The sequence below is a fragment of the Danio rerio genome, chromosome 22, assembly GCF_049306965.1.
Source record: "Danio rerio strain Tuebingen ecotype United States chromosome 22, GRCz12tu, whole genome shotgun sequence".
Classification (NCBI taxonomy): Eukaryota; Metazoa; Chordata; class Actinopteri; order Cypriniformes; family Danionidae; genus Danio; species Danio rerio.
The window spans coordinates 1,220,001-1,247,500 of record NC_133197.1 but is presented as its reverse complement, the minus strand read 5'-3'; the positions used below and the strand labels follow the sequence as shown (position 1 = coordinate 1,247,500).

Here is a 27,500-nt window from a genome sequence, read left to right as displayed (position 1 = left end):
TCCATCTTTAAGTGATAAATCATTGCAAATTTGCTAAAATAAATAATAAAAAAGCAGACACTTTAGTCCAAAGCGACTCAGAATTGAGGAGATTCTTTAACGCAGCATGTTAATAACTCATATTCATTCATATTCATTCGGCTTAGTCCCTTATTTATCAGAGGTCACCGCAGCAGAATGAACCACCAACTATTCCAGCATATGTTTTGCGCTGCGGATGCCCTTTCAGCTGCAACCGAGTACTGGGAAAACCCCACACATCCACACTCATTCACACACTCATACACTACAGCCAATGTAGTTGATCAGTTCCCCTATAGCGCATGTGTTTGGACTGTGGGGGAAAGCGGAGCACCCGGAGGAAACTCACACCGACATGGGGAGAACATGCAAACTGAATACTGATCAGTAATATCAGGTGATCATGAGGTAAAGCAGGCCTGATATCTATTCCCGTCCTCACACTGGTGTCCCGCCGTGACCTCTCAACTCTTCAGACCCAAAGAAGACTTAATAGACTTAATAAACTGACCTGACCCTGAAAATCTCTGACCACACTGAGCTGAATCTGTCCTCTTCTGACCTCTCACATACATAAAGCACACTATATACACTGTAGATATATCTGTAATGAACTGTTTCTAATTATTGTGTTTTGTGTTTAATTACAGTGGTGAATTGCATTATGGGATGTTGATCTCTGCTCTGTCCACTTCTGATGCTGTAGGTTCAACTCTACAGTTTAACGAAGTGACTTTTATTAACATTTTAGTCGTTTAAAGCAATAATATAATGTATAATAAATAATAGTTAGAGAAATAATCTGTAAAATGTGAAGAAAATGTGCTGCAGGTTATTATAAGGTGTTTGTAGTGTAAAATACAACCCCAACACACACAATATAGCACTGTAGATTATTAAAGATGATCAGAAAAGTAACTTTTTTGAGCTTTTCAAGGTTAAAAGTTGTTGGATGAAAGATCAAGACTCAATAATGCAATTTAAAAGCAGAAATAAATAGAGGACAAATAAAAACACTAATCACAAAACACAGAAAACACACACAGATAGAAAAGAGTTGAAGTCTACTCACCTGCATGCAGCACACTCAGCATTGCACAGTGTTTTCATGATTATACGAAGGTGCATGGTGAATGTGGAGAGGAAGAGTCTTCTCAAATAACAATAACAGCCTTAATATATCAGTAAACAAAGGAGACAAAACAGGAGTGAAGTCAGCAAGCTTTATTGATTAATCTTAGTTGCGTACATCGGTTTAACATCGGTCTGACCTTTAATGGGTGATGTTATAACAAAGCAAAAGTAAACTGATGGCATTACAACAGCGTACAGTGATATTAAAGCCTTTAACTGAAGACATTTGCTGAATCCTAATTCACAAACTATCATCCTATAGTATTCGAAAAAGGAACTCATAGTATAATTGAGTGTAATATTTCCATTAGAAAATTCGAAGAGCAGACCTTTAGAACCCCTTATTGTTTCACTAGAGATTTAGTGGGTAAATATTGCTAGCACCTGATTATAATTCATGCAAGATCACATTAAATTTATATAACTATAAAAGCATTATAAGGAACAGTAGTCCATTTTAAATTGTGTGTTTAACGTATACCTGAATACATGGATTTTATTTATGGAGTTTTATTCATTCAAAAACATTACAGAAAGCAGATGGAAATATTGGCTGATGACAAATTAAGAGAATAATTCTTAGGGTGTTTCATAATTTACATAGGCTACATACCGAGACAATTATTCACTACTCTCATAAAAAGTGACACAAATCGGCTGCTATAATTTTTAAATGCGTTATTTTGATCTGGCGTTTACAACAGGTGATCACACTGTTGAGCGTGAATTCGATTAGAACTACAAATACGGAAAAAAAGGTGTAAACAAACTACAAAAATGGCGGACGCGCGGAATTGACGGTTGAGTGGAGAGGCTCGGTGAAATGTTTGATTGACTGCTAGTAATGGTAATTTGTAATATCGAACCTTCTGAATACATCTTTTTAATGTTTTTAGCAATATATTTCATCTTCAACAGCAATGTGATCTTTTAAAGACATGTTTGGTCATTAACTTCGAAATCTATAATTATCCAAACACCTGAGGAGATTTCTCTGCATGAAAGACTCGTGAATGGCAGATTAACACACAGATGAATCTACAATAAGGTAGGAAATTAAATATGGAAGAAATGAGGATGATGTGTAGAGATAACTAAGCAGCGTAACAATCCGTTAATGAGGAAATAGTTTATCTATAAGCTTCCATACTCATCTGTTAACGTTATACACCTAAATGTATTTCTTTACAAAAAAATAAGTACACACTTTTAGGACATAGTATAAGTTGGCAAATTTGTATGCAGCAATTCTCTAATTTCTAGTTATACAAACATCCCTTTAAACCACCCAACATAAAGCTAAACTAAAACAGCAAGCATTATAAACTAATGGAAAAATAGGTGAAAGCTATGTAAATGACTGCATCAATAAAATGTATGATAAATGGTTATAGGATTTAAGCAGAACAATTAAATGACTAATTACTTTGAGTAGACTATATTGATTATAAATGAGAATAAACAAAAACTGTGAAATATCTGTTTGTTTTATTAGGCATAAATGTTGCTTGTAAATCCCTACATCCCACATGACTCTAACCCAGTGCTTAATTTGTGAATTACGAGGTCCCGGAACAGATTGGGGTAACAGATCCGGCAAGCTATGGAACGGATAGGTGAGGAGGGCATTTGAGGAGGGGTATCGGTAAAATGAGGTGCTTAATCAGATTTCAGAGGATCCGGATCCGGCGTGTTATGGCACAAATTTAGCCCTGCTCTAACCCAATCTCATGGGAAAACATAACTACTGTAGGTACTGTCGAATAAATAAGTCGAAGCTGTAAAATGTATGAATTTTCAAAAGAAGACGTGCCCCCTAAACCAACTTTTCCCATGGAGTGTGGCCTAAATATAACCTACTGAAATGTACGAATGATAGTTAAGATGTGGAGTAAGATTTAATTCACAGGTTCACCTTAGTATATTAGAGTTTACTCGTACTATAAACACAATTGCCTTGAAATGAGCCCAGACGCGACTGTCAGCCCTCCCCTGATGACCTGCACTGCATTTTTACTTTCAGTGCCCCAGCACACTTATCATTAGTGCGACTGTTTCAAAGAAAACAGGAAGAGGCGTAATCTCGTTTAGTAATTTTAATACAAGAATTGTTGTGCTGTGAAGTAATATCAAATTGTTTATGGAAAGCATCGTCAATGCACCGTGATGCACAGAGATATCAAACTGAAATGAATTGATGGCATGACAATCAAAACCAAAAAGTTTCATTTTGGTTCAAATCAAGGGCATTAAATAATAAATTGTAGCAATTTTAAGCCATTTTTGTCTTACACCACACTGATGGTTCTGGTCCAAAACTCACCAAAATGCAATCATGTGACAACATCCACATCACTCATTGGGCAGGTTTGTCATTGAACATATTTCCTAAACTGCTTTTCCATTGGTCAGAATAATATATATATATATTCCTATGAAAGAGTGCTGAGAAACACAGAAATGCGCACTTTTTGCTGTTGTGCCTGTTTGAGTCTAGATCACATTATCACCACAAATGAACTGCTCCAATGTGTACTGAGATTGCTGCCTTCACACCTGCCCAAACGAACCCCACCATATAGGAAAATGAACTAAAATGCAAATCAGCTAAGCTAAACAACGCAGTTGTGAAAGCTCCACCAATGTGATCTGCTCAGGTACAAACTTGTACTTTTTGAACAGGTACTGCCCCAGTGACAGCTTTTGCAGCTTTATTTTTGAGAGTATATCATTAGAAGTTACTAGCAATGTTTGCAGGATCAAAAAGGCCTAGGTTTTTGGGCTATTATTGCCAAAATTGTACAAATAATGTTTTTCTGCAGTGTTAAAAATGTTGAAAATGTTAATGTTGAAAACTGCAGTGCACACATGCTGAGATGAACCACCAGACCTACAATCAATCCTTTTCAAATAGTAAGAAAAATTATATTTAAGAAAAAAAGAAAATAAGTTGACAGAGGTTGATAATATAGCGTAATGAGTGATCTTTTTTAAACTGGTGGCAAATTTTGGACAAAGAACATAAATTTAGATAAGTGAAGTTTCACAAACTTATTTGAAGAGGAGCATGTGATAGGACTGATCGCAGCTGGTCTCTCATCTGTTATCATTAGTAAGCCAATCGGATCGTTCCAGATGATTCCAAATAAACAGCCAATGTAGTGTTACTCCCTCATCTGCGTTTTTAATAGAATCCACCATCCAGCCCATCTCCACCTTTCCTCCTTTACCAGGGGGAGCTCTTGAGACCTACTTAATCTCGTACCCCCTTACATGCTCATTTACCAGGCGGGAGCTGTGGGCTCAATTATCTCCGAGCTTAGGGTTCTTTCCCAGCACAGTATACCAAACCTGCTAATATTATCAAGCAATATCTAAATGTGAACTCTTGAAAGGATTTTCAGCCAAATGAAATACAGAAGATCCCGGAGGGCTGGCTGATAAGTGTCATTTGAATTATTTTACATGACATAGCAAGATGATTTTCCCTTTTTTAGTTTATTCAGTTCTTCTTTAGCCCTCATCCTGAACTCCTTAATATGCATCTGCTTTTCCTCTTCAAAATCTTGCAGCTCTTGTTTTTCCTCCCAGGCTTTGTTTTGATGTTCATCTTTTATCCTCTGTATCTCTGCTTGATTTGTCAATATCATTTCCTCACACTCTTCTTCCTCTCTTTGTAATCTTTCTCTCTCCATTTTGTCTCTTCTCTTGATCTCCTCTTCTTGGTCTCGTTTCAGATCTTTTACCATTTTCTCCCATCTCTTCCTCTTCTGCTTTTGTCTCTCCTCATCCTCCTGTTTTCTTATGTCATACTCCTCTTTTCTCTCCTTCATCATCTGCTCGTAATGTTGTTTTATTTCAGATTTCTTTTCGTCAAATTCTGCCATTTTTGTTTCCTCTTCTTCTTCTATGTGTTCTTCATGTTTCGTCTGTTCTTGATCTTGTTCGTACATCTCACCTCTCTGTTGATCTTTTCTTTCTTCTTGCTGTTTTTCGTACTCCTTTCTCTGATCTTCAATCTCCTCTATCCTCAGATTATATTCCTCTGTCATCTGTTTCTCCAGATCTGCCTGTTTCTGAGCCTCCTCCTTCTGTTTCTCCAGATCTGATTTCTCTTTCTCCTCAAACTGTCTCATCAGTGTTTCTGCTCTTATAATGTATTTATTCTCCAACTTCACTCGTTCTTTTTCTGTCTTTCGCTTCTTCTCCTCCAGTCTCCTCCTCTTGTTTCTGATTTCCAGCTCGTATTTGGCTTGTAACTCTTCAACTTGAGCTTGATTTTTTCTTTTATTCTCTTCTAGTTCTTCCCTTTTATTAATACTGATCTTTATCTTCTCAAACATCTCATTAGTGAAGTGTTCAGCCTGATTTGATTGCATCATTTCTTCTATCATATTGAACAGCTCAGTAACTTGTGTCTGATCTTGTGTTTCTGCGTTGTTAAAGGCCAGGAATCTGTCTCCACATGCACTGATCAGACTCTTGAGGGTCTTCGAATATTTGCTTTTCTCCACATATTGTGTTATTGTTTGGTTTTTCAGAGTATCTGCTTTAGTGAAGAGAACAATGCTGAACTTTGCTGCTTCTGGCCCAAACATCTTCGTTATCAAGTCTAAAAGGTCTTTCTCCTCCTGGGTGATTTTCTCCAAACTCAACACAATGATGAACACATGAGGTCCAGGAGCTGACAGTGAAACACTTTCCATTATTCCTTCTACCACTTCGTCAGTTGACAATGTTGTGTCCAAGAGTCCTGGAGTATCAACAATGGATACTCTTTTACCTTCAGCTTCTCCAACTCCCTTCTGACAATTTTTGGTCATCAATTGCGAACCGGCTGCAGTGCTAAACTCTTCATTTCCGAGAATAGTGTTTCCTGTGGCAGATTTTCCTGTTCCTTTCTTACCAAAGAGCACGATTCTCAAACACTCTAGATCTGAAGCTTCACTATCTGAAAAAACGAAAAATGACAATTTATTTCGATTTTATGCATGATTATGATTTGTGAATCACTCTTAGTGCTATTTAGCATGAAAGAGATCACTGAACTGTATGAGACAAGCTGTTAGACTGCAGTGGTTCTCAAACTGTGGTACGTGTACCACTAGTGGTACGCAGGCTTCCTTCTAGTGGTACGCGGGGGAATTAAATATGTCATGTACATGCTATACACATTTCAAAATGTATCAAAAATGATGTATATAATATGCCATATATGACATACAGTATAGCCTATATTTCTGAGGTAATCTGCCACAATTTTTTTACCTTGCAGAGTTGTAGCTGCTTTACTGGGCCTACTTTGCTACTGTATTTCAATACTGCTCATTTTGGTGGTACGTGGAGAGACAATTTTTTTCTGAGGTGGTACTTGATGAAAAAAGTTTAAGAACCACTGTGTTAGAGAAAATCAAGACTTGCAAAAAAATCTGTGAAACTGAATGCTAATCCTTCTCAGAACTGAAAAAATTGTTTAGATTATTCATTCTGAAAAAAATATATTGTTTTTATTTTTTATTTTAAACCTACCTAGATATTGAATGTTTTATAAGTCTTTGTATGATTTCTGTGAGTAGTCTGAGCAGGACTAATAATTAACTAATAATTAAATTAGTTAATTATTTTAGACTTACCACTTGTACCCTGATCCTCTGGAATTTCGTTGCCATGTTCGTTATTTTTTCTTGATTCTTTTTCTTCTTCTTCTCTTTGTATTTCCAGTTGTTTCTGTCGCTCCCAGTCATCTCTATCTCTCTTCATCTCCTCTTGAATCTTTTTCTCACTATCCTCTATGTCTTGTATGTCTCTTTTCATCACTGTAATTCTTCCTTTCACGTCTTCATATTTCAACTGAAGTTCATCTTTCTCCTTCAGACTTTCACTGTATCTATCCCACATTTCCTGTTCTATCTTTCTTCTCATCTCATCCGCTTCATTTCTTTTTTGTCTTTCCTTTTCTATCTCTCTTTTCCATTTTTCTCGTTCTTGCATCATCTCATCACGTACGCTTCTCTCTTGTTCCACTTTTTCTTTGATCTCTGTTTCATATCGTTCTACTCTATCCCTAAATTCATCCACACTTCTCTTACTCCTCTGCTGTTCTTCCTTCATTATTTTCTTCATCGTTTCTTTTTCTTCTTCATGTTTCATCAAAAGCATCTTCCTTTCTTTGTTTTGTCGATCTCTCTCAATGTCTCTGAACCTCTTACAAGAGTAGTAACTCCCTCCATTTGCCTTCACCATGTTGTTGATCTTCTCCAGTAGTTCAGACACTTGCTTTTGGTCTCCAGACCGGTTATTAAAGACGTGGTATCTGTTTCCACATGCCTCAATTAGCTTCATTAAAGTCGATCCAGGACTATTTAGATAATGTTGAATGTCTTTACTATCCAGATCGTCTCCTCTGGTGAACAGCACAATGGTGAATATTAAAGAGTTTTCTCCAAATGTCTCTTGAATGAGCTTCACAGATTTTTCCTCTTCTTGAGTGAATCTTCCCAGTGAAATCAGCAGCAGAAACACGTGAGGTCCAGGCAGGATCATGGAGATGCAGTTGCTGATTTCTCTCTTGATTTCTTCATTACTGAGTTTAGTGTCAAACAGTCCTGGAGTGTCGATCACAGTGATGTGTCGGCCATTGATTTCAGCTGTTTGTTTCTGGCACACATTCGTAACAGAGCTTTGAGAGATGTCTGATTTAAATTCTTTTCTCCCTAAGATGGTGTTTCCAGTTGCACTCTTCCCAACTCCAGTTTTACCCAGAAGAACAATCCTCAGGTCATCTTCACTTTCACTTGAATCTAGAAGTGAAAATAAAAAAAAAACAGTATACTACAATTGAATATTTTAACTGTTTTTATGTTGTCAATTACAACTTGTTTTCTCCAAAGTAAACAAATTTAGTTGAATAGAAAAAAACTTTATTATTTCCTTAAATTTTCACCACAAAGGGATGATTTTGTGGGATTAACGACTGCTACCTACCACAATGGTCATAGCTCCTATTTATAATTACATATTTATTACCAAACCTAGTATTTGTACATAAGAGCTCAATCAGAAAATTCTTTCTTTTTTATGTTTGACTCTGACAGCTCCTAGTACTGAACAAACTCAGAAGATGACCCTGAAGGCTTCTAAACAGGAGTAGACCCTAGAGTGGTCTCTAAAGGCTCTTAGACAGGAGTAGGTCCTGGAGTGGACTCTGAAGGTTCCTTAACTAAAACAGATTTAAGAGTGGATTCTGAAGTCTTTCAGACTAGAACAAACCTAGGAGTGGACTCTGAAGGCTTCAGGACCAGAACAGGCTCAGAAGTAGACTTTAAAGGCACCCAACCAGAACCAACTCAGCCAGAGTGGACTCAGGGGAGGAATCTGAAGGCTCCCTAACTAAAAAACTTCTGAATCAGAAGACCCTCAGAAATAGACTCTGAAGGTTTCTGGACTAAAAGGGACTAAGGAATAAAATCTGAAGTCCTCTAAACAATAACACACTCAGAAGTGCACTCTAGAGAATCCTGAACTAGAGAATCCTCAGAACTGGGCTGAATGCTTCCAGACTAGAAGGGACCATGAAGTGGACTCTAAAGGTTACGTGGCTAGAATAGATTTAGAAGTCAACTCCGAAGGCTTTCGAACTAGAACAAACTTCAGAGTTGACTCTGAAAGTTACAGGACCTGAACGGATCCATTAAGTGGACTCTGGAGAATCCCCAACAAGGACAGGAGTGGACTGAAGGAGTGGACTCTGAAGGTTTTGGAACCAGAACCGACTTTAAAGGCTCCTAACTAAAACAAACTCAGAAGTGGACTATGAAGACTCCTGAACCAGAACAGAGTAAAAATGGACTCTAGAGACTTCTGAACTAAAAAACCTCAGAAGTGGACTATGAATACTCCTGAACCAGAACAGACTCAAAAATGGACTCTACATTTACATTTACATTTAGTCATTTAGCAGACGCTTTTATCCAAAGCGACTTACAAATGAGGACTCTAGAGACTCCTGAACTAAAAAAAATCCTCAGGAGTGGACTCTGAAGGCTTCCAGATAAGAATGGACTAATAAATGGACTCTGAAGTCACCAGAAACTGAACAGACTCAGGAGTGGACTCTGAAGGCACCCAACCAGAACAGACTCAACAAGAATGGGCTCAGGGGTGGACTGTGAAGACTCCTGATTCAGAATAGAATCAAAAGTGGATTCTAGAGAATGCTGACCCAGAGGACCCTCTGGAATGGACTCTGAAGGCTTTGGGACTAAAACAGACTCAGAAGTGTTCTGTGAATGCTCCCAAGCAGAACAGATTCAGAAGTGAGCTCTGATGGGTCCTGATATTGAACTCCTGAAGCTTCCTCAAGCTGAAACAGACTCAGGAGTGGACTCTAAAGGCTCCCTAACTAAAATGGACTCAGAAGCAGACTCTAAAGACTCCTGAACTAGAACAGACTTAGAAGAGGACTCTAGAGACTCCTAAACCAGAAGACCCTTAGGTGTGCTCTCTGAAGACTCCCTAAGCAGAACAGACTCAGAAGTGGACCCCTAAAGGCTCCTCAAACTGAAACAGTCTCCCTAGACAGAAATAGACCCTGGAGTAGGCTCTGTAGGTTACCTTCCTACAAGAAATTTAGGAGTGGACTCTGAAGGCTACAAGATCAGAACCGACTCAGGAGTGGACTCTAGAGACTTCTGAACCAGAATAGATTTAGAAGTGGTTTCTGGAGGCTTACAGACTATAAGGAAATAAGGAGTGAAGTCTAAAGGCTTTTGGACCATAATGGACTCTGATGGCTCTGATTCTCATTTTACTTCAGCATTATTCAGAAAAAGCCTTTTAGATTTGAGAAGTGAATACGAATATCATCTTAAAGTTATGGCTAGGCTTACATGGAATCTGCACGTACAGAAATCCGCAGATTTTTCACAGAATTCTGCAGATTTTTAGCTCGTCATTAATTCTGTTTATTTACTTGAGTAAATGTGTGTAAATCTATATTTATTCCGTTTTTTTTTTATTAATGACAGTGATATTATTGACTAATGTGAAAATGTTCATCTGATTTATGTACAATGCAGTTTGTACAGTCATATTTTCTGTCTTTTAGTAAAGATATTATATGAGAGACTTGCTTTGTTTACCAAATAAAGTGAATCTAATTGTATTTGAATTTTAAACATTAAATAAAAGTTGAAAATATATTACTTTTTATTTCATTTATTAAGGTTTTAGTTATGATACTCGCAAAATAATGCCACAGAAATAAGCAGATTTTTACCAAAATTCTCAGCAGAAATAGCAAAAAACATCCTCAGATTCTGTCTGTCCCTGGTTCTGGCTATCCAGATGATATAAGAGTTTTTAAGAGTTAGATAATGACTTAGATATTGTTCTACTAAAATAGCAGGTTTGACATGCTGCCCAGGGAGAGAACCCGGAGCTTGGAGATAGATGTGCCCAAGGTTCCCGACTGGTCAATGAGCATTAGGAGGGATAAGATCAGGTATTTCTCGAGAGCCCCCCGTTTATACTTTGGCTAATATGGTGGTTCTGATTGACTCAGTATGCATGTGTTAAGTGCTTGTGACTGTTATTACAGTTTGTTTATGTGCATGTTTTTAGACTGTGGGAGGAAACCGGGGGACCCAGGGAAAACCCACTCCAACAAAAGGAGAACATGCAATCTCCGCGCAGGGAGTGGTGGCTCAATTGCAACTTAAGCCTTTGGCCCTCCTGCTGCGAGGAAGCAGCGCTAGCCAATGAGCCTTCATGTTGCCTGATTATTGAATGAGGAAGAGGGAGAAGGGAAGGATAAAGGGGGGAAGTTTCCAAAAATGAAGATAGGCAATGAAGTTTAGGCAGGATATTTATAGTAGTTTTAGAATGATCTGATTGCTAATTATTAGCGATAAGGATCAACTGTAGTAGATCATATCATGTGCTCCTTTCGAAATTAGTTTGTGAAACTTCACTTGTTTACTGCTAAAGCCCGAGACTGTGGTGCTATTTACTGATGCTACCTGCACAAGGCAGGAGTGCAAACGGTGTGAGAGGAGACAGAAATGCAGTAAGCAAGGCTTCCATAACTCATGCTCTCCAATATTTGCACTCTAAAGTCTTCATTCAACTCAGTCTATCTATAAAGCATGAGACAAGGGATAGCTGTGTGTTTATTCTGACTGGAACTGCAAATGAACAAAATCCCAGACCCAGCCATTTAGCTGCATGAACTAACACACTTCAGAGTGGATACAAATTCATCACTGTCCATTGTACGAATGAAATTTCTGGTTCATCTTAGACCTTAGACCTGCCATCATGTAACAGGTTCCCCAGTACTAAGTTTGTCAGAGTCCTAGAGTCTCTTGTCCAAGAGTTATGACAATGAGAAAAATATCTATAAACAAAATATGCTTTAGCTCCCCCAAGACCCAACCCATTAGATCCACAAAGGTAGAGATGGGCTAGTTCAGTTTCTACTTATTGGACCCATTTGACTCTATGGTGAGCACCATTTAAATTTTCGGCCTTACTTTCATTTTAAAAACAAAGCAATTAGGAGCCTTACTGACATACTGACATAAAAATTGGAACAGCATAACATGCTTTTGTTGTTTCATTTAAATGATTAATGATTGCAATGTTTGTTATGTTTTGGAAGGATTTGTTCTTAATTTTACAAGTGCAAATAACAAATTTCATGCAGTAGGAATGTTACTGATGCAGTAGAATTTGGTTAACTTTTCGCTTTTTTAAACACTGAAGTGTTATAAAGACTACTGTTAATCACCTATGTGGCCAGAGAATACTCTCGAATAACGTGAATAATTATTACCTTGTGACTGAAACAATGTCTCTAACTTGTGGATTGTTCTCTTCATTTCATCATGCTTGAGCAGTTTCTCCATCTGCAGCTCCAGAAATGTCTCTGTGGAGAAAACCTGTCCTTTGTTTTCTTCCACCATCTGCTCAATCTTCTCCATTAATGTGGACACTGGTGTGTTTGGGCTGATGAAATAATGTTGTTCTCCAAAACTCTGAATAACAGCCTGAGTTTCTTCACTGAGTTCTGCTGTATGAAGCTCTGAGTCCTGCTGTATGAGGATCATCATGTGCTTGTTGAGTCTGGAGCTGAATATCTTCTGCATCTTCTCCATTTCTGCTCTGTCTTCATTATTGAGAGGAGCTTCTTCAGGAATGATGAGGATGAAGAGATGAACTCCAGGCTGGCAGAGAGACACACAGCGGAGCGTCTGACGCATCACTTCCTCCTCTGAGAGATTAATGAGAGCTGGAAACTCCATTACATTAATCAGACGACCATGAAGATCCAGGTCTCTTTTCGTGAACTCTGAACTGACCACAGATCCTCTCGTGCTCTCACTCAAAAACAGCTCTGATAAGGAGGACTTTAATTTTCTGTTACTCCCACACAGAACTAGGTTCAGCTTCACACTCTCTGCAATAAATGTGTTTAACAATGAGAGTCAGTGTATATTATGTGGACATATTACTGTACTGTCACAAAGGCTATTTAAAAAGAGAAAATGAACTCACCCAGTGTGTTGATCTTTTGCTGTAACTCTCGGATTTCACCGTCTTTCTCACTCAGCTTTGCCCCTAGTTCATGTCTGGCTCTCATAAGTGTCTGAAGTGAATAGGGTTCAGTTTTCATGTTGTCTGTATATTGTAGCAGCTCTGAGATCTGTTCAGTGTTTCTGTGGTCTTTTAAACCCATTACACGATACCAGCATCCGTAGAGACTCACAATCCTCTGAGATTCCTCTGATAACTGAAACTCTGATGGACTTTGGTTGACGGTGTGTTCAGTAATGAAAAGCACTACAAAGTGCTCTTTTGAATAAAACGTTCTGTGGATCTTCTCCATTTCTGCTCTGTCTTCTTTAGTGAGTGGAGTGACAGGAGTGACGAGGATGAACAGATCAACTCCAGGATCACACAGATATAGACAGTTGAGCGTCTCCTGTGTCATTTCCTCTTCTGAGAGCTGATTGAGTGCTGGAAGCTTCACTACACTGATCTCCCGCCCATCAAACTTCCCACCCTTCTTCACACACTCATTACTTCTGTCTTTTTGGAGAATATGCCCTTTTATTTTCTTTGGTTTATTCAGTGTCCCTCTGAACACTTTAGACACTGAGCTCTTAAGTGTTGTATTATTCCCACAAAGGACAACATTGAGCTTTCCTTTTCCAGAAGAAGTCAATGAAAACAATTGTTTGAGACAGTTATCAAATCTTGGTTCAAATGTGGACTTCTTAAAATCTCAACAAATATTATATTGCAAAATGCTTTAGGTGAAAAGCCTTTAGAGGGAAATGGTTGCAAAATAAATAAAAGATGGAAGAAAAAAAAACTATTTTTCAAATCTTTTGCATTTTTTTCTCAAGACTTTTGAGTTTCTCTGAGATTTTTTTAGTTCAGCTTGCAAAGATATTTGCAATACAAACTATCAAGCTCCACAGACCCTGTAAGCACTCATCTGTCTGCTGTTTAGCTTATTTTCTTTCTTGTGTGTCTGTGATGCGCACTGCTCTGCAGAACGAGTCTTCATGCAAGAACAACCACTCTCCACACAGAGTTGCTATAGCCACCAGTCCCACCCCAGGGTTACCCGAACTGCCATTCTTCATGTTAGAGGTCCCAGATCCACCAGTCACCACATCAGAGCTTCCAGTCTCCATGACAAATTTACCAGAGGTGCCAGTCTCAATGACAGAGCTTCCAGTCTCCACACCAGAGTAACCAGAGCTGCCAGTCTTCACAGATGCCAGAGCCTTAAATATCTATGTCAGAGCTGCCAGACCAACCAGTGTCCATGCAAGAGTTGGCAGAGCTGCCAGTCTCTACACCAGTCCTGTTGCCAGAGCCTACAGATCCAGATGAAGAACTGCCAGATCCAGAGCCTGCTTCATCATGGTGGTACTCAGAAAAACAAAGGTCATGAATCCAGTTTCTTCTTGCTCTCCTGTCTCACTACCTCCACCTTGGTGGCCAGACCAGACATTTGGATCCAGATTTCCAGAGATTTTGACTATCCAGACCCCATTCACTTTCATGAACCTGACACCCCGTTTCTCCCTTTACTCTTTGTTTTGTACTATCTGGAAGCTGAATGCAATTTTTCATTTTGTTTTTTTTGCAAGGGAATACAAAGTTTCCCAGGGGAATGGCAGAATATTTATGAGAGGATGCAAAAAAATTGAAAAATATTTTAGTGTACCTAGTTTCTTCTGCTGTCAATAACATTTAAAGGAAAGAAAAATAGCAGGCCATGAAATAGTCTATGATATCCTATACTAAAAAAATACTTTGACTCACCCTCATCATCGCTTCCTGTTTTTGTGCTTTCAATGAGTTTTCCACGACATCTATTGTCTGATTTCTCTGGCTCTGCGTCCACTGATGTTCCAACAACTCCATGTCCATACATGTCACAGATGACAAATTCTTCATGCCTTTCAATGAGAATTTTCTCGATCATTTTCAACAACCTAGAGTAATAATCTAGTGTACTGTCAAACTTTACATGTCTTCCATTACACACCTTTATTAAACTATAAACAGCACTATTCATTACATAAGAAGAAAATTTGGCAGTGCGTGTCTCTTCATCAGTGGTCAGCACTATAGTGTGTTTGATGGCCTTCTGACTGAAAAGGTTCAGAACATTTTCAACTCTGTGTTTGTCCTGCTTAGTGAAGTCTTTATACTGCAGTACGAGTATGAACACATGAGGACCTGGAGCAAACTGTTCCATGTAGATGCTAACTCTATTTGTGAACTGCTGCTGTGGGGGATCAACCTGGAGCAGGTTTGGCATGTTGAAGACTCTGATGTTTCTCTCCTGTCCATTAATTCCGGTCTGCCGGACATGAGATGAAGCTCCGCTGTCATACACTGCTGCTGCTCCTCTCTTGATGACGTTTTCCACTCGGCTGTTTTCTGATCCATTCTTCCCAATCAGAACAATCCTCAGCTCACTCACTGAAAAACAGCAGAACATAAACTCAAATAAACTAATTATCATTTCACTGAAAACTAAGGCGATGATTTGGCTCTTAATTGCACAGTGACAGGCACCTGATTTCCTTGTGGAGCCAAAAATCAGAATGTATGTACACTCAGATCTCCCCTCTTTCCACAGGAACTATCAAAATTACATTCCATGCAATAAAACCATAAATGTTCTACATTTGAAAAGAGGACCTCTGAAACTAACTTGTTTGGCTCAGATCACTTCCATTCATGCAAAATGACACAGAATATCCATTCTTCATGTGGTGCGCTTCTTGTGAAGTGATAATTTAACATTTTTTTGATTTTTGGTATCAATTTAAATGTATTTGTCAGGGTTGGTGAGGGGAAAGGACGAGGACACAAATGCAGAAACTAAAGATGGGTATTTTATTGGCTTAGTCCCTGATTTATCAGGGGTCACCACCAGTGTTGGGAAGAAAAGTTTGAAAGTAATGCATTGCAATATTGAGTTACTCCCCCAAAAAGTAACTAATTGCATTAATTTGTTATTTTTATGGTAAGTTATGCATAATGTAAATTTTGCACTTCCTTTTATACCTTTGCTGAGGCTTGATCTATTTCAGAACTTTTGGGCTAAACTTTTTTTAAACAAAGGAGCTCTGCAATTAACAACGCAATGCGTAACCTTCATTTACCTTTTTAAAAAAACACATTAAAAGTATAATGTAGGATAATGTTATCTTCGGAGAACTTCCTGAGCCCAGAGCTCTACATGCCGTTTATACAGATTAATAAAAGTTTAAAGCAATGTCTTTGCTACTTTTGTACATTAAATTTTATTTGTGAAGGAATATCCCTCTCATGAGACTATACTCCCCTTTGGTCATATTCTCAGCTATTGTTTGTTTTTCTTTTTCTCCATATGATGTCGCCACTCCCCCCATGGGGGGGATTTCGTCAGAATCCAATCATCTGAAAGATAATAAAATGGGCCAATGAAATGCAAATGAGTTGGCGGCATCAGCTCGCCCAGCTGCCGTCAATTACAATTAATGTTGCATAAAGATGCCACTCGTGCCATGCCAAGAACGAGAAAGCAGGCTGCTTCTCCTGGTCCAGAGTGTGTGATATGCGGTGGCAGATGGTCGAGCTGGGTTTCATGCCTGGCATTCTTTGCGTCCGGTCCCCTAGAGCGGAACATTTTTCTAAAAGAGCAACACGGTTCTGCAGCGCGTTTTTCAACCACCATGCGGTGGTTCCCTGTCCCTGGATGGGCATGAGCACTGCATTTCATCTCTGGGGGTTCAGTATGTTGATGCGGTGCTAGCAGGCAGTGCACTCAGGCAGATCTAAGGGTCACAGTGGGAGTAAATGCACCATCCTCAGGCTCGCGGACCTCTCGCTCCTTCATGTGCTCCCTCCAAGCTTTGAGTGAGAGAAGCGCTCCGTCCTTGGATGGTCTCAGATGTCTATTGCTGCATCGGGCGGTGGACTGTCATTGTCTGATGAGAATTCGAACCCGCTCCCCCTCTCCAGGGTGGTGAGCATGGCATCGGATCTAGAAGCAGACATGATGGCTGTGCTTTCCCGGGATGCTTTGGTCATGATTTATCCCCCACCCCTGTGGCCGGACTAACTAGATGGGTGTTATGTGGAGAATATAAAGAAGGCAAGATCTAAAGCCTGGATTATACTTCTGCGTCAAGTGACTGGTGTAACCAATGGCGTATACAACGCATGTAGCTATGCATTTATACTTCTGCTGCTGTCTCTGTTGGTCTGCATTAACACTTCCAAAACACTAGGGGGCAGTGAGGTGTTAATGTTTCTGTCGAGTTTCTTCGCCTGTGTTTTGTTGTACATGTACAAGTGGCTCAAACTCGCTCATTTTGAGGCAGGAACCGGCGGACGTGCAACAACTTTAACTATGAGGTAAACACAAAACAAAACTTTCCATCAGGAGCTCCTTCACGGGACTCCACACTTGTAAACATTCGCTCCATTGGGCTCGCGCGACTCTCTGTCCCGCCCAGACTCGTCAGCGCTACTAAGCCGACCAATCACAGTAAGACCACTTTCCCTGCCGAGCCATCCACATCCACTGCTTCTCGCTGAGGGCGCCCGTCAGCTGCTTCTAGATCTGCTCCACCAGCCCCGCCTGTGTAACCCTTCTTAGTTCATATGTTCTTCTTTTTTTCTAGTCATGATCACGCAAAAGCGGTTTGGCTGAGCACATTCACTTTTTAGTGTTCACTGGAAAAGACAGAGCACCACACAGGCAGTAAGTATTACTGGTCCATTCACAAAATCTGTTAGAAAATAATACACAATGAATCATACGAATATATGAAATCAGTAGGAGAGTGGGATCATTTTTCACCTACCATCATTCTCAACAGCTTAAGTGAACTGACAAAATGGCTGGCTGACTTCACTCATTATACCCCCTTTCTCACCTGTAGATGTCTATCTCTTTCCAAGATGTGTTATACACCTTGACAATGAACATAGGATTTTCATTTAATTAGAACAAATATGTTTAACCAAAAACAAGCCTTTTGACACGATTCACACTTAATTTATAGTTTCATTTTTTCACCCGTTACACAGACACAGGACAGTAAACATGAGGAAGATTTAAAGGAGAAAAATCAATAAACACAGGTGAACAGAACAAAATAATAATGGGATAACAAAGTGGAAGGGACTAGACAATAGACAGGAGAGCACGTGGCACAAAGAGACACACACAGATGACATGTGCTCATGCAGCCAATAAAAAACACTCATTAATCACGTTTACTTAAAATCTTGCAAAAGCCCAAACAGGCACATTAGCTATGTCCAAATGTACATACTATCCAGCCTAAATAGTTTTCAAAAAACAAAATTATTATGTCCCAAACTGTAGTATGTTGAAAAAAGGTATGACAAAGGTTATCATGTTGGACATGACTTCATTTAGAACTACAAAGCCAGGAAAAAAAAGTGTAAACAAACTACAAACATGGCAGCTTCGCGAGACCAGCTGTCAAGTAGAGAGTTTCCACTGAGTGGTAGGGTACAATACGGTTCAGTTTGGTACGCTTTTATGGCCGTTTCCACTGTCAAAAAGCGTACTGAAGCGTACCGTACCACTTTTTTGGTACCCTGGGTACCAAAAGCTGGAGCTACACGTGCAGCTGAACGCTGATTGGTTACAGAGATACTCGTGGAGCTACACAGAACGTAAACAAAGGAACCGCCATGTTTTTTTAAAATACAAAGCCGAGAGATTACATGGAAATACTACATGCATTTAATAACCAGCCATGGATGACCTGGGCTCAAACAAACCTTGTCATCGTCTCGATGAACAGACACAAAGCCAAGAAGAAAAATCTGCCATGTCCTGTTGTTGCTTTACGAGCCTGTCTAAAAGTGCGAGCGGTATTCGCTTTCTTCCGGGAGCTCACGATCGCGTCTATATTTGAAATAATGAACTTCTTGAGCTGATGATAATAACGTGTGTGTGATTATTGAAGTGTCTCCGTCATCTGATACATTCAGGAAAAAAAGGACAAGCGCAAGAGTGAAGCGTGAGTGAAATGCGGAAAAAAAGAGAAGCCCGACAAAACAGGAGCAAAATAGTTTTAGCAACCTGAATCATAAAGAAACCGCCATGTTTATCTTCGCCTTTTGGATTATTATGAACTGGTAATGACAGAATGACTCTCTAACCAATGAACCAATGAGCCAATGAAATGTTGAGGGAGGAGTCGTCAGAAAAGCTGAACACTATTGGCTGCTTGTGTGCTGATGACATCACTGACAGCGTTTCAAGCTTTGGAGAAAGCTTTTAAAAACATCGTCAAATCAGCTGATTTATCAGCGGATTAATCACTCATCTGCAGGTTCCAGTGGATATACAGAGAGTTTTTAATTTTTGTAATTTTATAACTCTTTGAAATAAAACTAACAAATAACACCCTGCCGTTTTCTAACTATCAGTGTATTTCTTTCTTACATTGTTATTTTTTTTTATTATAAAACAGTAAAGAACTGAGCATTTCTGCCTTAAATTACCATATTGGTCTTAATGACTGCATGCATGTCTGATACTTTTCACTGACTTTAAATATGTGTGCATTTTCTTGCCTGGCAACTTCCTGCTAACATAAACAAAACTTTCTGATGGCAAAAACATCAATTTACTTCAGATATCTTTCAAAACTGAATATTCTGTGCTGTTAAATAGCTCCTGTTTGAAAGTGAAAATGAAAGCCAAGACCTTTAAGTGTTTTAGTATCTTAACTACATATTTATAGGCTGCATTACCAAAACAAATGATATTTTTAGGGTAATGGTGTCATTAAATATGATGCCAGACATTCAAAGCTTAATTTTAATATCTCAATAATAGCTTTGAATGTAAATATGTTGTGACAATATGGGGTTTTATATGAGAACGGTCAGAATGAGCAGTATGGTAATTCTAATAGTTACAGAGTTCTAGTTCCACTGTTAATATATCCTACTCTCATGCCTGTGCTAACGCAGAATGAAGCGAGTGCACTGATGCCCATTCTGACCAATCACAGATGTTTCTGCTGAGCTCCTGAACACACAGGCATTCAGCTCATGCTGATCTGCTCTCTCATTGGCTGCAGCTCGTCACTACATCTGACCACACGTGGGGTTGAGTCGGCCGACTGCTCTGGAATATTTAGCATGCTGAATGTTGGATTTCCGCGAGGTGTCGGCGACGCGTCAGCGAGCCTCGTTGATGCGTTGTTCAGTAGTTCACACATAAAGAGCGCCGAGCGCCGAGCACCCGCAGATTTCTTCCCGATCTGTCGGCGAGCTCGTTAACTTCCAAATCGGGCTCAAATCAGGCTTAAAATCCTCTAGTGTGAACAAGGCATTAGGCGGCAGAATAGAGAGGGCGGCGTCCGCGACAGCTCCCTAACCACCCGCTACCTCAGTTAGAGCAGCAGTTCAGCTTGCTCCGAACCTGATCATTAGTCATTTATATAATTATTTTATTTATTATTAGTTAATGATTTGATTATTATTTGTCCTTTAATGTTATTATATTTTATAGTCACTATTTTTCTATAATTATTGCTTTATCCTTTTTTATTTTTTCCATATCGGTATAATCTGATGACTGTGGATTCAAGCGACACCTCTTTTCATGAGTAAGAGATAAGAGAATGTCTCCATTTCAAGATCTGTGTTGTCTCTGGACAATGTTGTGAGGCAGTAATTGTCCATTGCTGTTGCTTGTGGTAAAATAACACTTGTTAGATTTATCCTGGTCAGACAAAGTCTGAGCATTGAATCATAACCAACTAGGATTATTCAATAAACTCTGCTCCTTCTTTATCATCATTACTTCGTCTTCTGCTCGTCTCTGGTTTTCTCAGTCAACTCCTATACTGATAAGAGACGTATTCAGTTGAATACTGGTTAACCAGTTTGGGCAGATCCGCTGGCTTGTTGTCTAGATACCCAGAGAAACAATTGCAGACATGATCTGGTGTCCAGGGCTAGATCTTATTTATCTGGCATGGAGAGTGTGAGCTAACACCAATGACTACAATTGTATTTGTTTTTCCTGCAATGGAAGTCAATGGTTCTACAAAATATCTTAATTCATCTTCATCTTTAACAGAAGAAAGTAACTCCCAGGTTTCTAACCAAATGACTACATACACAGCAAATTCATCAGAGTTAAATTCTTGGTGTTGAAGCATTTGAGAGTAAAGTGTTGACGTTAAAGAGTTAGATTTTGATAAATGAATATAATAAAAGTTAGAATTGATTTTATTCAGTGCGAAATCAAGGAGTTATCTTTTCAACACTTGGTGGTGTCCAACATCCGGGAATTCATGCAGCCCCAGTCACTGAAGAATTTTCCAGACGCCATTTTCCATCTGAGGTTTAGAACAGCAACTGGTGAGTCAAACTACCTAAATGTTGGTATTTTACTGACTTTCTTTAAGGAAATACAGTTGTAAACATGTTGTTAAGTTAATAACTTTAGAATGGAGTGACAATTTTAAACTTCTGCGGTTCATTCATGGTCGTTTGTGTATCTAGCTTAACTGCATTACTATTGACTTCTTTTCAAGAATGTTTTTATATATGCTCACGCATACATAGTGCATAAAAACATCAAATGTACATGTTCAACACATTTCTGTCACGCTTAATGCCATTTTGTGCGTTGTTACCCATCTGTAAAATAAAATCGTTACAGAAGTCTCCCGGAAGTTGCGGGACTAACGTTAACGTTATCCCGCAAATGCACAGAGACTCCCAGATGCCCAAGTAGATGCCCGCAAATGAATGATAATCTCCCGGAAATCGCGCGTCTCCCGCCTGGTCATTAAACACTTTGCACACCCCTCTCCACCGCATCCCTCCCAGCTCTTCAGGTACGTCGCGCGCAAGTCACCCCCACCGCTCTTTAGGTACGTCGCGCGCAACTCATCCCATTGTTCTTTAGGTACTCATCTCTCCCGCTACCTCCCGCAAATCAACTCTGTATCCCCCGAAAATGACTTTTCCCAACTCGGGATGTCTGACGTTAGTAAGTTAGGCTATTTCTGTTGTCAGGAACATCCTAGTCAAGCTTTTTCTCCCGCATGATATTGTGCTTAAAACTTTAGGCTAAACTTAGCATGTACTGTACACAACACAACTGAACACAACATTTCCGTTTTATTAGTGCGTTGTAAACAGCCACCTGTCTGTAAAATTAATCAACTGATTCATATTTGAGCAGCCTAATGATGATACAGGTTTGATTTGTAGATTTATTATCAATAATCAACATCTGAATCAAAAGATATGTGAAAAAGTGTGAGGCATACTTTGTGATGTTCATCTCTCTTTTTTTATCTGAAGGTTATGCATATGTGTTAGATACTAATGTGTTGTTGTTTTTTAACAGCCACAGTTCTCTATACAATAACACAAGACCCTGTGACGGTGGCTGATTAGACACGGATGGTGTATTTACAGAGTTGGTGAAATGACCAAGCACACCTTCTTGGTCATATGTGGTGTGATAATAATGAAGGTATGTTTAATAAAGTTCTGTATTTGTTTCACAATAAGCTGAGAGGGTATTAGAGCATTAGAGAATAACAAATGACATGAAGGTGATAAGTTTTGTATTGTGGGTGAACTGTTACTTAAATAATGTTTTGCTCTGCTTTGCACTTTTCCTCTTCTGCTTATCCTAATATTTTAGATTATATTTGGACCTGAAACATCTGCTAGACTCCAGGAAAGGTGGCGTCAATACTGGACCTGAAAGGGCCTAACAAGTTGAATCTGGTAAAGAAACACGCACACACACACACACACACACACACACACGCACGCACGCACACGCTTACAGAAAACTGTAAGTTTATGCATATTTTTTACACTGTGGCCAATATTTTGGGGAAGTCAGCATCACTAAATGATATAAAAGATTTTAAGCTCCTCTAAATTTTGCTCCAAGTGTTGTGTTAAATTCAGAATTCTGGACAGACAGCTGCCTGTTTTTCCAGTTCTAGTCATAGTGGTTAACCTAATTGTTTTTGGAGATCCAACAGTGATGTATGTGTTTTTTCTACTTTTCCATATCCTGTCACCTCAACCAGCTGGGAGATTCAAGTTGTGGATCATCATGAAGATTTTCAAAAGGTGAGTTTAGATTTCTTGAATGTTTTATTTACTTTAAATGTTCTTTCAAATATATCATAGAATTTGACTGCAATTAGTTTTCAAACATTTTTCTTAGTCATGCTGGAGTCTTGAAGAGTTCTTAGATGAGCATCACCCTATATCCGTGCATCAGGAACCACCAGACGAGCGATCAGCAGCTACTACTGTACATCGTCATGGATAAAAAGGTCATCCTGTGGCTGGGAAGCACTTCATTCACAGGACATGCTTGATGAGATTTCCTAGCTCCAGTTTGTTTTCACACAAGTTTACAGCATTTATACCTTCATTTAAACTGCTGTGTTTGATATGGAGGACCAAGAAAACACCCGAAGTGAAAGATTTGAACGCCAAATTGTTTAAAATGTAATTTCAGAAGAAAACTATGCGTTCAGAAGAAAACTATGAGTGACGATATATTAAACTTTCAAATTGCTCTGATGAAACATCAAGTTTGGACCAAAGGACTGAAACAGCCTTTTTAAAGACTGGTCATACATATGTTGTTGATACTGTCTGTACTAATAAAACATTTAAAGCATATTTGACATTGTTGCATTTTAAAAACTGAATGAATTGTTGAAGTTGTGAATGTTTTCAAATAAAATGTTTTTTATTTAGTAATTTACAGTCTATTTGACCTTTTTACCATATTTACACTCAAGAGAGTTGAATAAGATAACAATATATTACACCAGGCGGTGTTAAATATAGTTACATTTTTTAACTCTGCCCTGAGTTAAAATTAACCCTTACTTCAGTGTCAATATGCCAACCCTTTTGAAAGTGTTGATTTAACTTTGTTTTGAGTGGACCCCATGAGACACTTTCAAAGTGTTGAAATTAACACCCATAGAGTTGTTTTGAGTCCCCATATTTTGCTGTGTAGTGTATAAATTTACATCCCTTTAAGATTATTTTTACTGTCATAAACCTGTGATATGCAATCTAATGAAAATGGTTTTAAGGTAAGCATGGAATAGCTTACATCACAAGTTTTACTGCTACTTTTGTAATGATCAAAACATTGATTATTATTTTTAATCATATGAAAAACAGAAGTTTGGACCTTTTGTGTGCTAAAGATAAATGACAACCACTAAATGAATGTATTTAAAACAATAAATATTAAGTAATTAATAATACCTACCACTGAGAGAAAAAACATACGATCAGACATATAAAATAACACATTGTTCACCATTGCAAATTAAATATTTGTGCATTGAGAAATATACCATTTAAATACATAGGCACGCATATCAGGAGAATCTTTGCTTATTTTTCTGGTTAAATCAAAAGACATGCAAGATATTTGACGAGTTGTATGTAAACATATAAATATAAAGCAGACCTATTAGGTTAGCCTAGGCTACTTCCCATTTTTCAATGTCTATTTTATTGTAAGCAAGAAAAAATATACAATTTAAAGAATGAATGCCTGCTGGAGTTAGAGCACACATTGGTTTATAAGCTACAAAATACATTGCAAATATTTGTTAATCACATTTAATTCTTACCTGAGATCGACGCCATTTCACCAGCAAAGCTCTCTAGTCGAAAGTGAAAATAACAGTGGTGTAATTCGAGCTCTGACTTGTCCACACAAAGATGGAGAAAAAGAAAGTGATTCATTTTAGGGTACAGTACGTATAAAACTACATTTTAGTTTTGCATACAGTTTTGTATTTGTTAAAAACAGGCAGCAGCTAACTGATACACGTTTACAATAGACTAATTAAGGAAGTTATAAAACAAACAATGACAAAGCAGAATCATAAGGCAATATGAAAACCTTCTATCTGCTCTCGGCTGCCACCTGCTGGTCTAACTGTGTAACGTGAACAAATCATTTAAAAACGAAGCGTTTTAGCCTAAATACACGACAGACATTCAACAAACCATTTTTAGATTTCGTTTCGTTAGCCAGAAACGTGTCAAGTAAATACAACTGTTTTGAATGTCCATCTAAGTTTTCGATTGGTCAATACAAGCAAACAACAATGGCTTCAACACAAATATTGTTTTAAAAAATGAAATGTTTTAACACACACATGCAATTGAAGTCAAAGTGTTTCGCCCTCCTGTAAATTTCTATTATATTTTAAAAACATTTTCCAATTTCTGTTTAATGGAGATATTTTTTCCAGCACATTTCTAATCAATAGTTTAATAACTCATTGCTAATAACTGATTTCTTTTCTCTTTGTCATGATGACAGTAAATAATATTAGACTAGATATTCTTCAAGACACTAGTGTTCAGCTTAAAGTGGCATGTAAAGGCTTCACTAGGGTAATTAGGGTAAAGTTAGGGTAATTAGGCAAGTCATTGTATAACAGTGGTTTGTTCTGGAGACAATCCAACACTAATATTGCTTATTATTTTTAAGATCTAAATACCCATTGTGACTTTTAGTAATCGACAGATAGTCTTTCAAACTTACATTATAGACATTTATTAATAAATTAATCAAATAATCAGAACCAAAGAGAATTATTGTGATAAACCACAAAAAAAAAAAAAAAAAAAAAATCAGTCCAAGACACTCGAAAAATATAGAAAAAAATTTGAAAAGCCTTTAATCACATGGCAAAGAACTGCCTTCATTTATGCCGTAACGTGTAGGTTTTTAAAGATTAGCCATGTTATTAAAGGCTTTTAAATATTTTTTTCACATCTTTAAGTGCCTTGGACTGATTTTTGCTGTTTGTTCTGATGAATCCCTTACCCAAAAAGCACACATTACTTACAGTAAGCTACCCCTGAGCACCTTTTGTTTGATTTTGGATAGTTATTGTGAATTAACTGTGCATACATACATTTTTTTTGCCATTAGACTATAAATAGGACCTTATTAAATAAGGAGCAGAACAAGCTGATAAGTCTAATCATGTGCATTTTTATCATTATTATTATTTAATGTTATTATTAATAACTATAAGCTAACAAACTTTTTCCCTGCCAGCATTTTTAATGATATTCACCTTAATTTGACAGCTCTCAGAAGATTATCAGCTATGAATATTTGACAATATTATCTCTCAAAATAAAGAAGCAAGCCTCTGCTTTTAATCAAAACAGCATTTTATTTTATCTTCATGTGTTCATGTTTTATCACCACTTGATTTCAGACAGATTTCATCACAAATGCAACATCTTTGACAAACAAAGGGAATTTTTTTCCAAAGTAGTGCATTTTCAACATATATAACACACACACATGCAAACACAAGCAAACAGACACACAAACATATGAACACACACACACACAAACACACATATATATATATATACATATATATGCATAAAGATGCAAGTACGCCAAAGTATAGTTTCATCACTCTCTTAATGTTAATGTTAAGCAAATGTGCTTTCACTTTGTCAGATTATCTTCTATTTCACACCCAGCAGACACAGACTGAAGTATATAGTAAATGATTCAGGACCTGCATTAGGGATTCCTATACTGCAATGCACCTAACACACCTAAAACTCTTCAGTTTCTCCTAATAGACGAGTTCTCTGCTCAATGGTGGAGAAAGAGTTCAAAATGACAAACTAACAAGTATTAATATTTCTTTGCTTTCCAATGTTAAACCGGAGCTGACATGCTGGTGGAAAACCACAGATGAACGGATCTTCTGAGATTAATTCTTATTGTCCACAGCAGATTTACTAAACTACAACTCTTGAGACATGGTAATGTCAGGGTGTGAATTACAGGAGGGTTTGGGGGGGGGGGGGGTTGTTTAACCCTAATTAAGTCATAATTAATGCTTGATCCCCACTGAAGAAATCAAAACAAGATGTATATAGGGGTCAGGCCTTTAATACAGTGAGAAATTGTTTTCTCTGATCTGTATTTTAAATAAAAATATTAATAATTAAAATAAATGTACATTTGACCACCCCTATAATGGTGCAAACCATTGTGAGTGAATAATCACACTAATCAATCAGTCCATGTGGGGAAATATGCAGAAAACGGAAAATTCAGAGCCCCGATGGACATCAGAAGTGTTCACAAGTTACTTTTCTCATAAAATATGTGCTTGTTTCTAAATATCGCGTAAAAGTAAAGTAATATTAGACGCATAGTTTGTAGTTTGACCAACAGTAGCCTCTGAAATAGCTAATCAGATGTTACTGCAGGTCAAAATACACTAAATATCCTTTAAAACGCTGAAAACTTAAATACGTTTTATTCATGAATTAGATGTAATTTATTTAAAAACATACATTTGATTCACTGCAGCATGTATTAGACAATCTATCATCACAGAGTACGTTTAAGAAAAGCGAACCCCTTCCCCGATGCATAATTCAATACAATTTACTGTTTAATTCGCAGCCTGTATATAAATGCTCATCATGAGCCACTCGCAACTTCACCACTTCAGCATGCTTATCATTACAGTGCAGTCTGTGCATTTGGGAGATCATGCTAAATCAGCATTCACAGGCATCATTACAGAAAGCGCACCGCTAACTGCTCATTAACGGCACGCTCTTTCAGATTCACCACTGCAGATTTATACTCACATTTGGCATTTTGCAAGTCTTAAGAAAATATATCAGAATATTTATCCCTTAGACAAGACATAGAGCTCTATATTAACTCAAGAATTCATCTC

The 27,500-nt window shown here is 38.1% G+C and overlaps 2 protein-coding genes and 1 long non-coding RNA gene across 8 annotated transcripts in view; 1 reads left to right on the top strand and 2 right to left on the bottom strand.

The window, feature by feature from the left end:
• Positions 1-1,230: 1,230 nt before the first annotated feature.
• Positions 1,231-24,692, bottom strand: LOC100331050 (GTPase IMAP family member 8). Of its 2 annotated transcripts, XM_073936852.1 has the most exons (7): positions 24,384-24,466; positions 14,723-15,162; positions 14,497-14,633; positions 12,712-14,286; positions 11,990-12,613; positions 6,789-7,955; positions 1,231-6,106 (listed from the first exon to the last, which is right to left on the bottom strand). In XM_073936852.1, exons 4-7 carry the CDS (start codon positions 13,145-13,147, stop codon positions 4,617-4,619), a joined length of 3,717 nt encoding a protein of 1,238 aa, XP_073792953.1. In that variant the 5' UTR covers positions 13,148-14,286; positions 14,497-14,633; positions 14,723-15,162; positions 24,384-24,466; the 3' UTR covers positions 1,231-4,616. The 2 variants fall into 2 exon arrangements, with proteins under 2 accessions (XP_073792953.1, XP_073792954.1); XM_073936853.1 differs by lacking the exons at positions 11,990-12,613; positions 12,712-14,286 and having other exon boundaries at positions 14,497-15,162; positions 24,384-24,692.
• LOC141380128 (uncharacterized) overlaps positions 1,927-27,500 on the top strand; it is a 33,095-nt gene continuing 7,521 nt past the window's right edge. The window contains exons 1-2 of one of the 2 annotated variants that reach the window (XR_012397614.1): positions 1,927-2,002; positions 2,092-2,203. This is a non-coding gene — a long non-coding RNA (uncharacterized lncRNA). Of the gene's footprint in view, positions 2,003-2,073; positions 2,204-27,500 lie in introns of both variants that reach the window. The other variant, XR_012397613.1, reaches the window with a different exon arrangement.
• guca1ab.1 (guanylate cyclase activator 1Ab.1) overlaps positions 25,933-27,500 on the bottom strand; it is a 26,916-nt gene continuing 25,348 nt past the window's right edge. For 2 of the 4 annotated variants that reach the window (XM_073936339.1, XM_073936338.1), the window contains exon 5: positions 25,933-27,500. This exon is cut by the window's right edge and continues 2,635 nt beyond it. The gene's annotated coding sequence lies outside the window, so the exon portion shown is untranslated. The other 2 variants (XR_012397333.1, XR_012397334.1) reach the window with 1 other exon arrangement.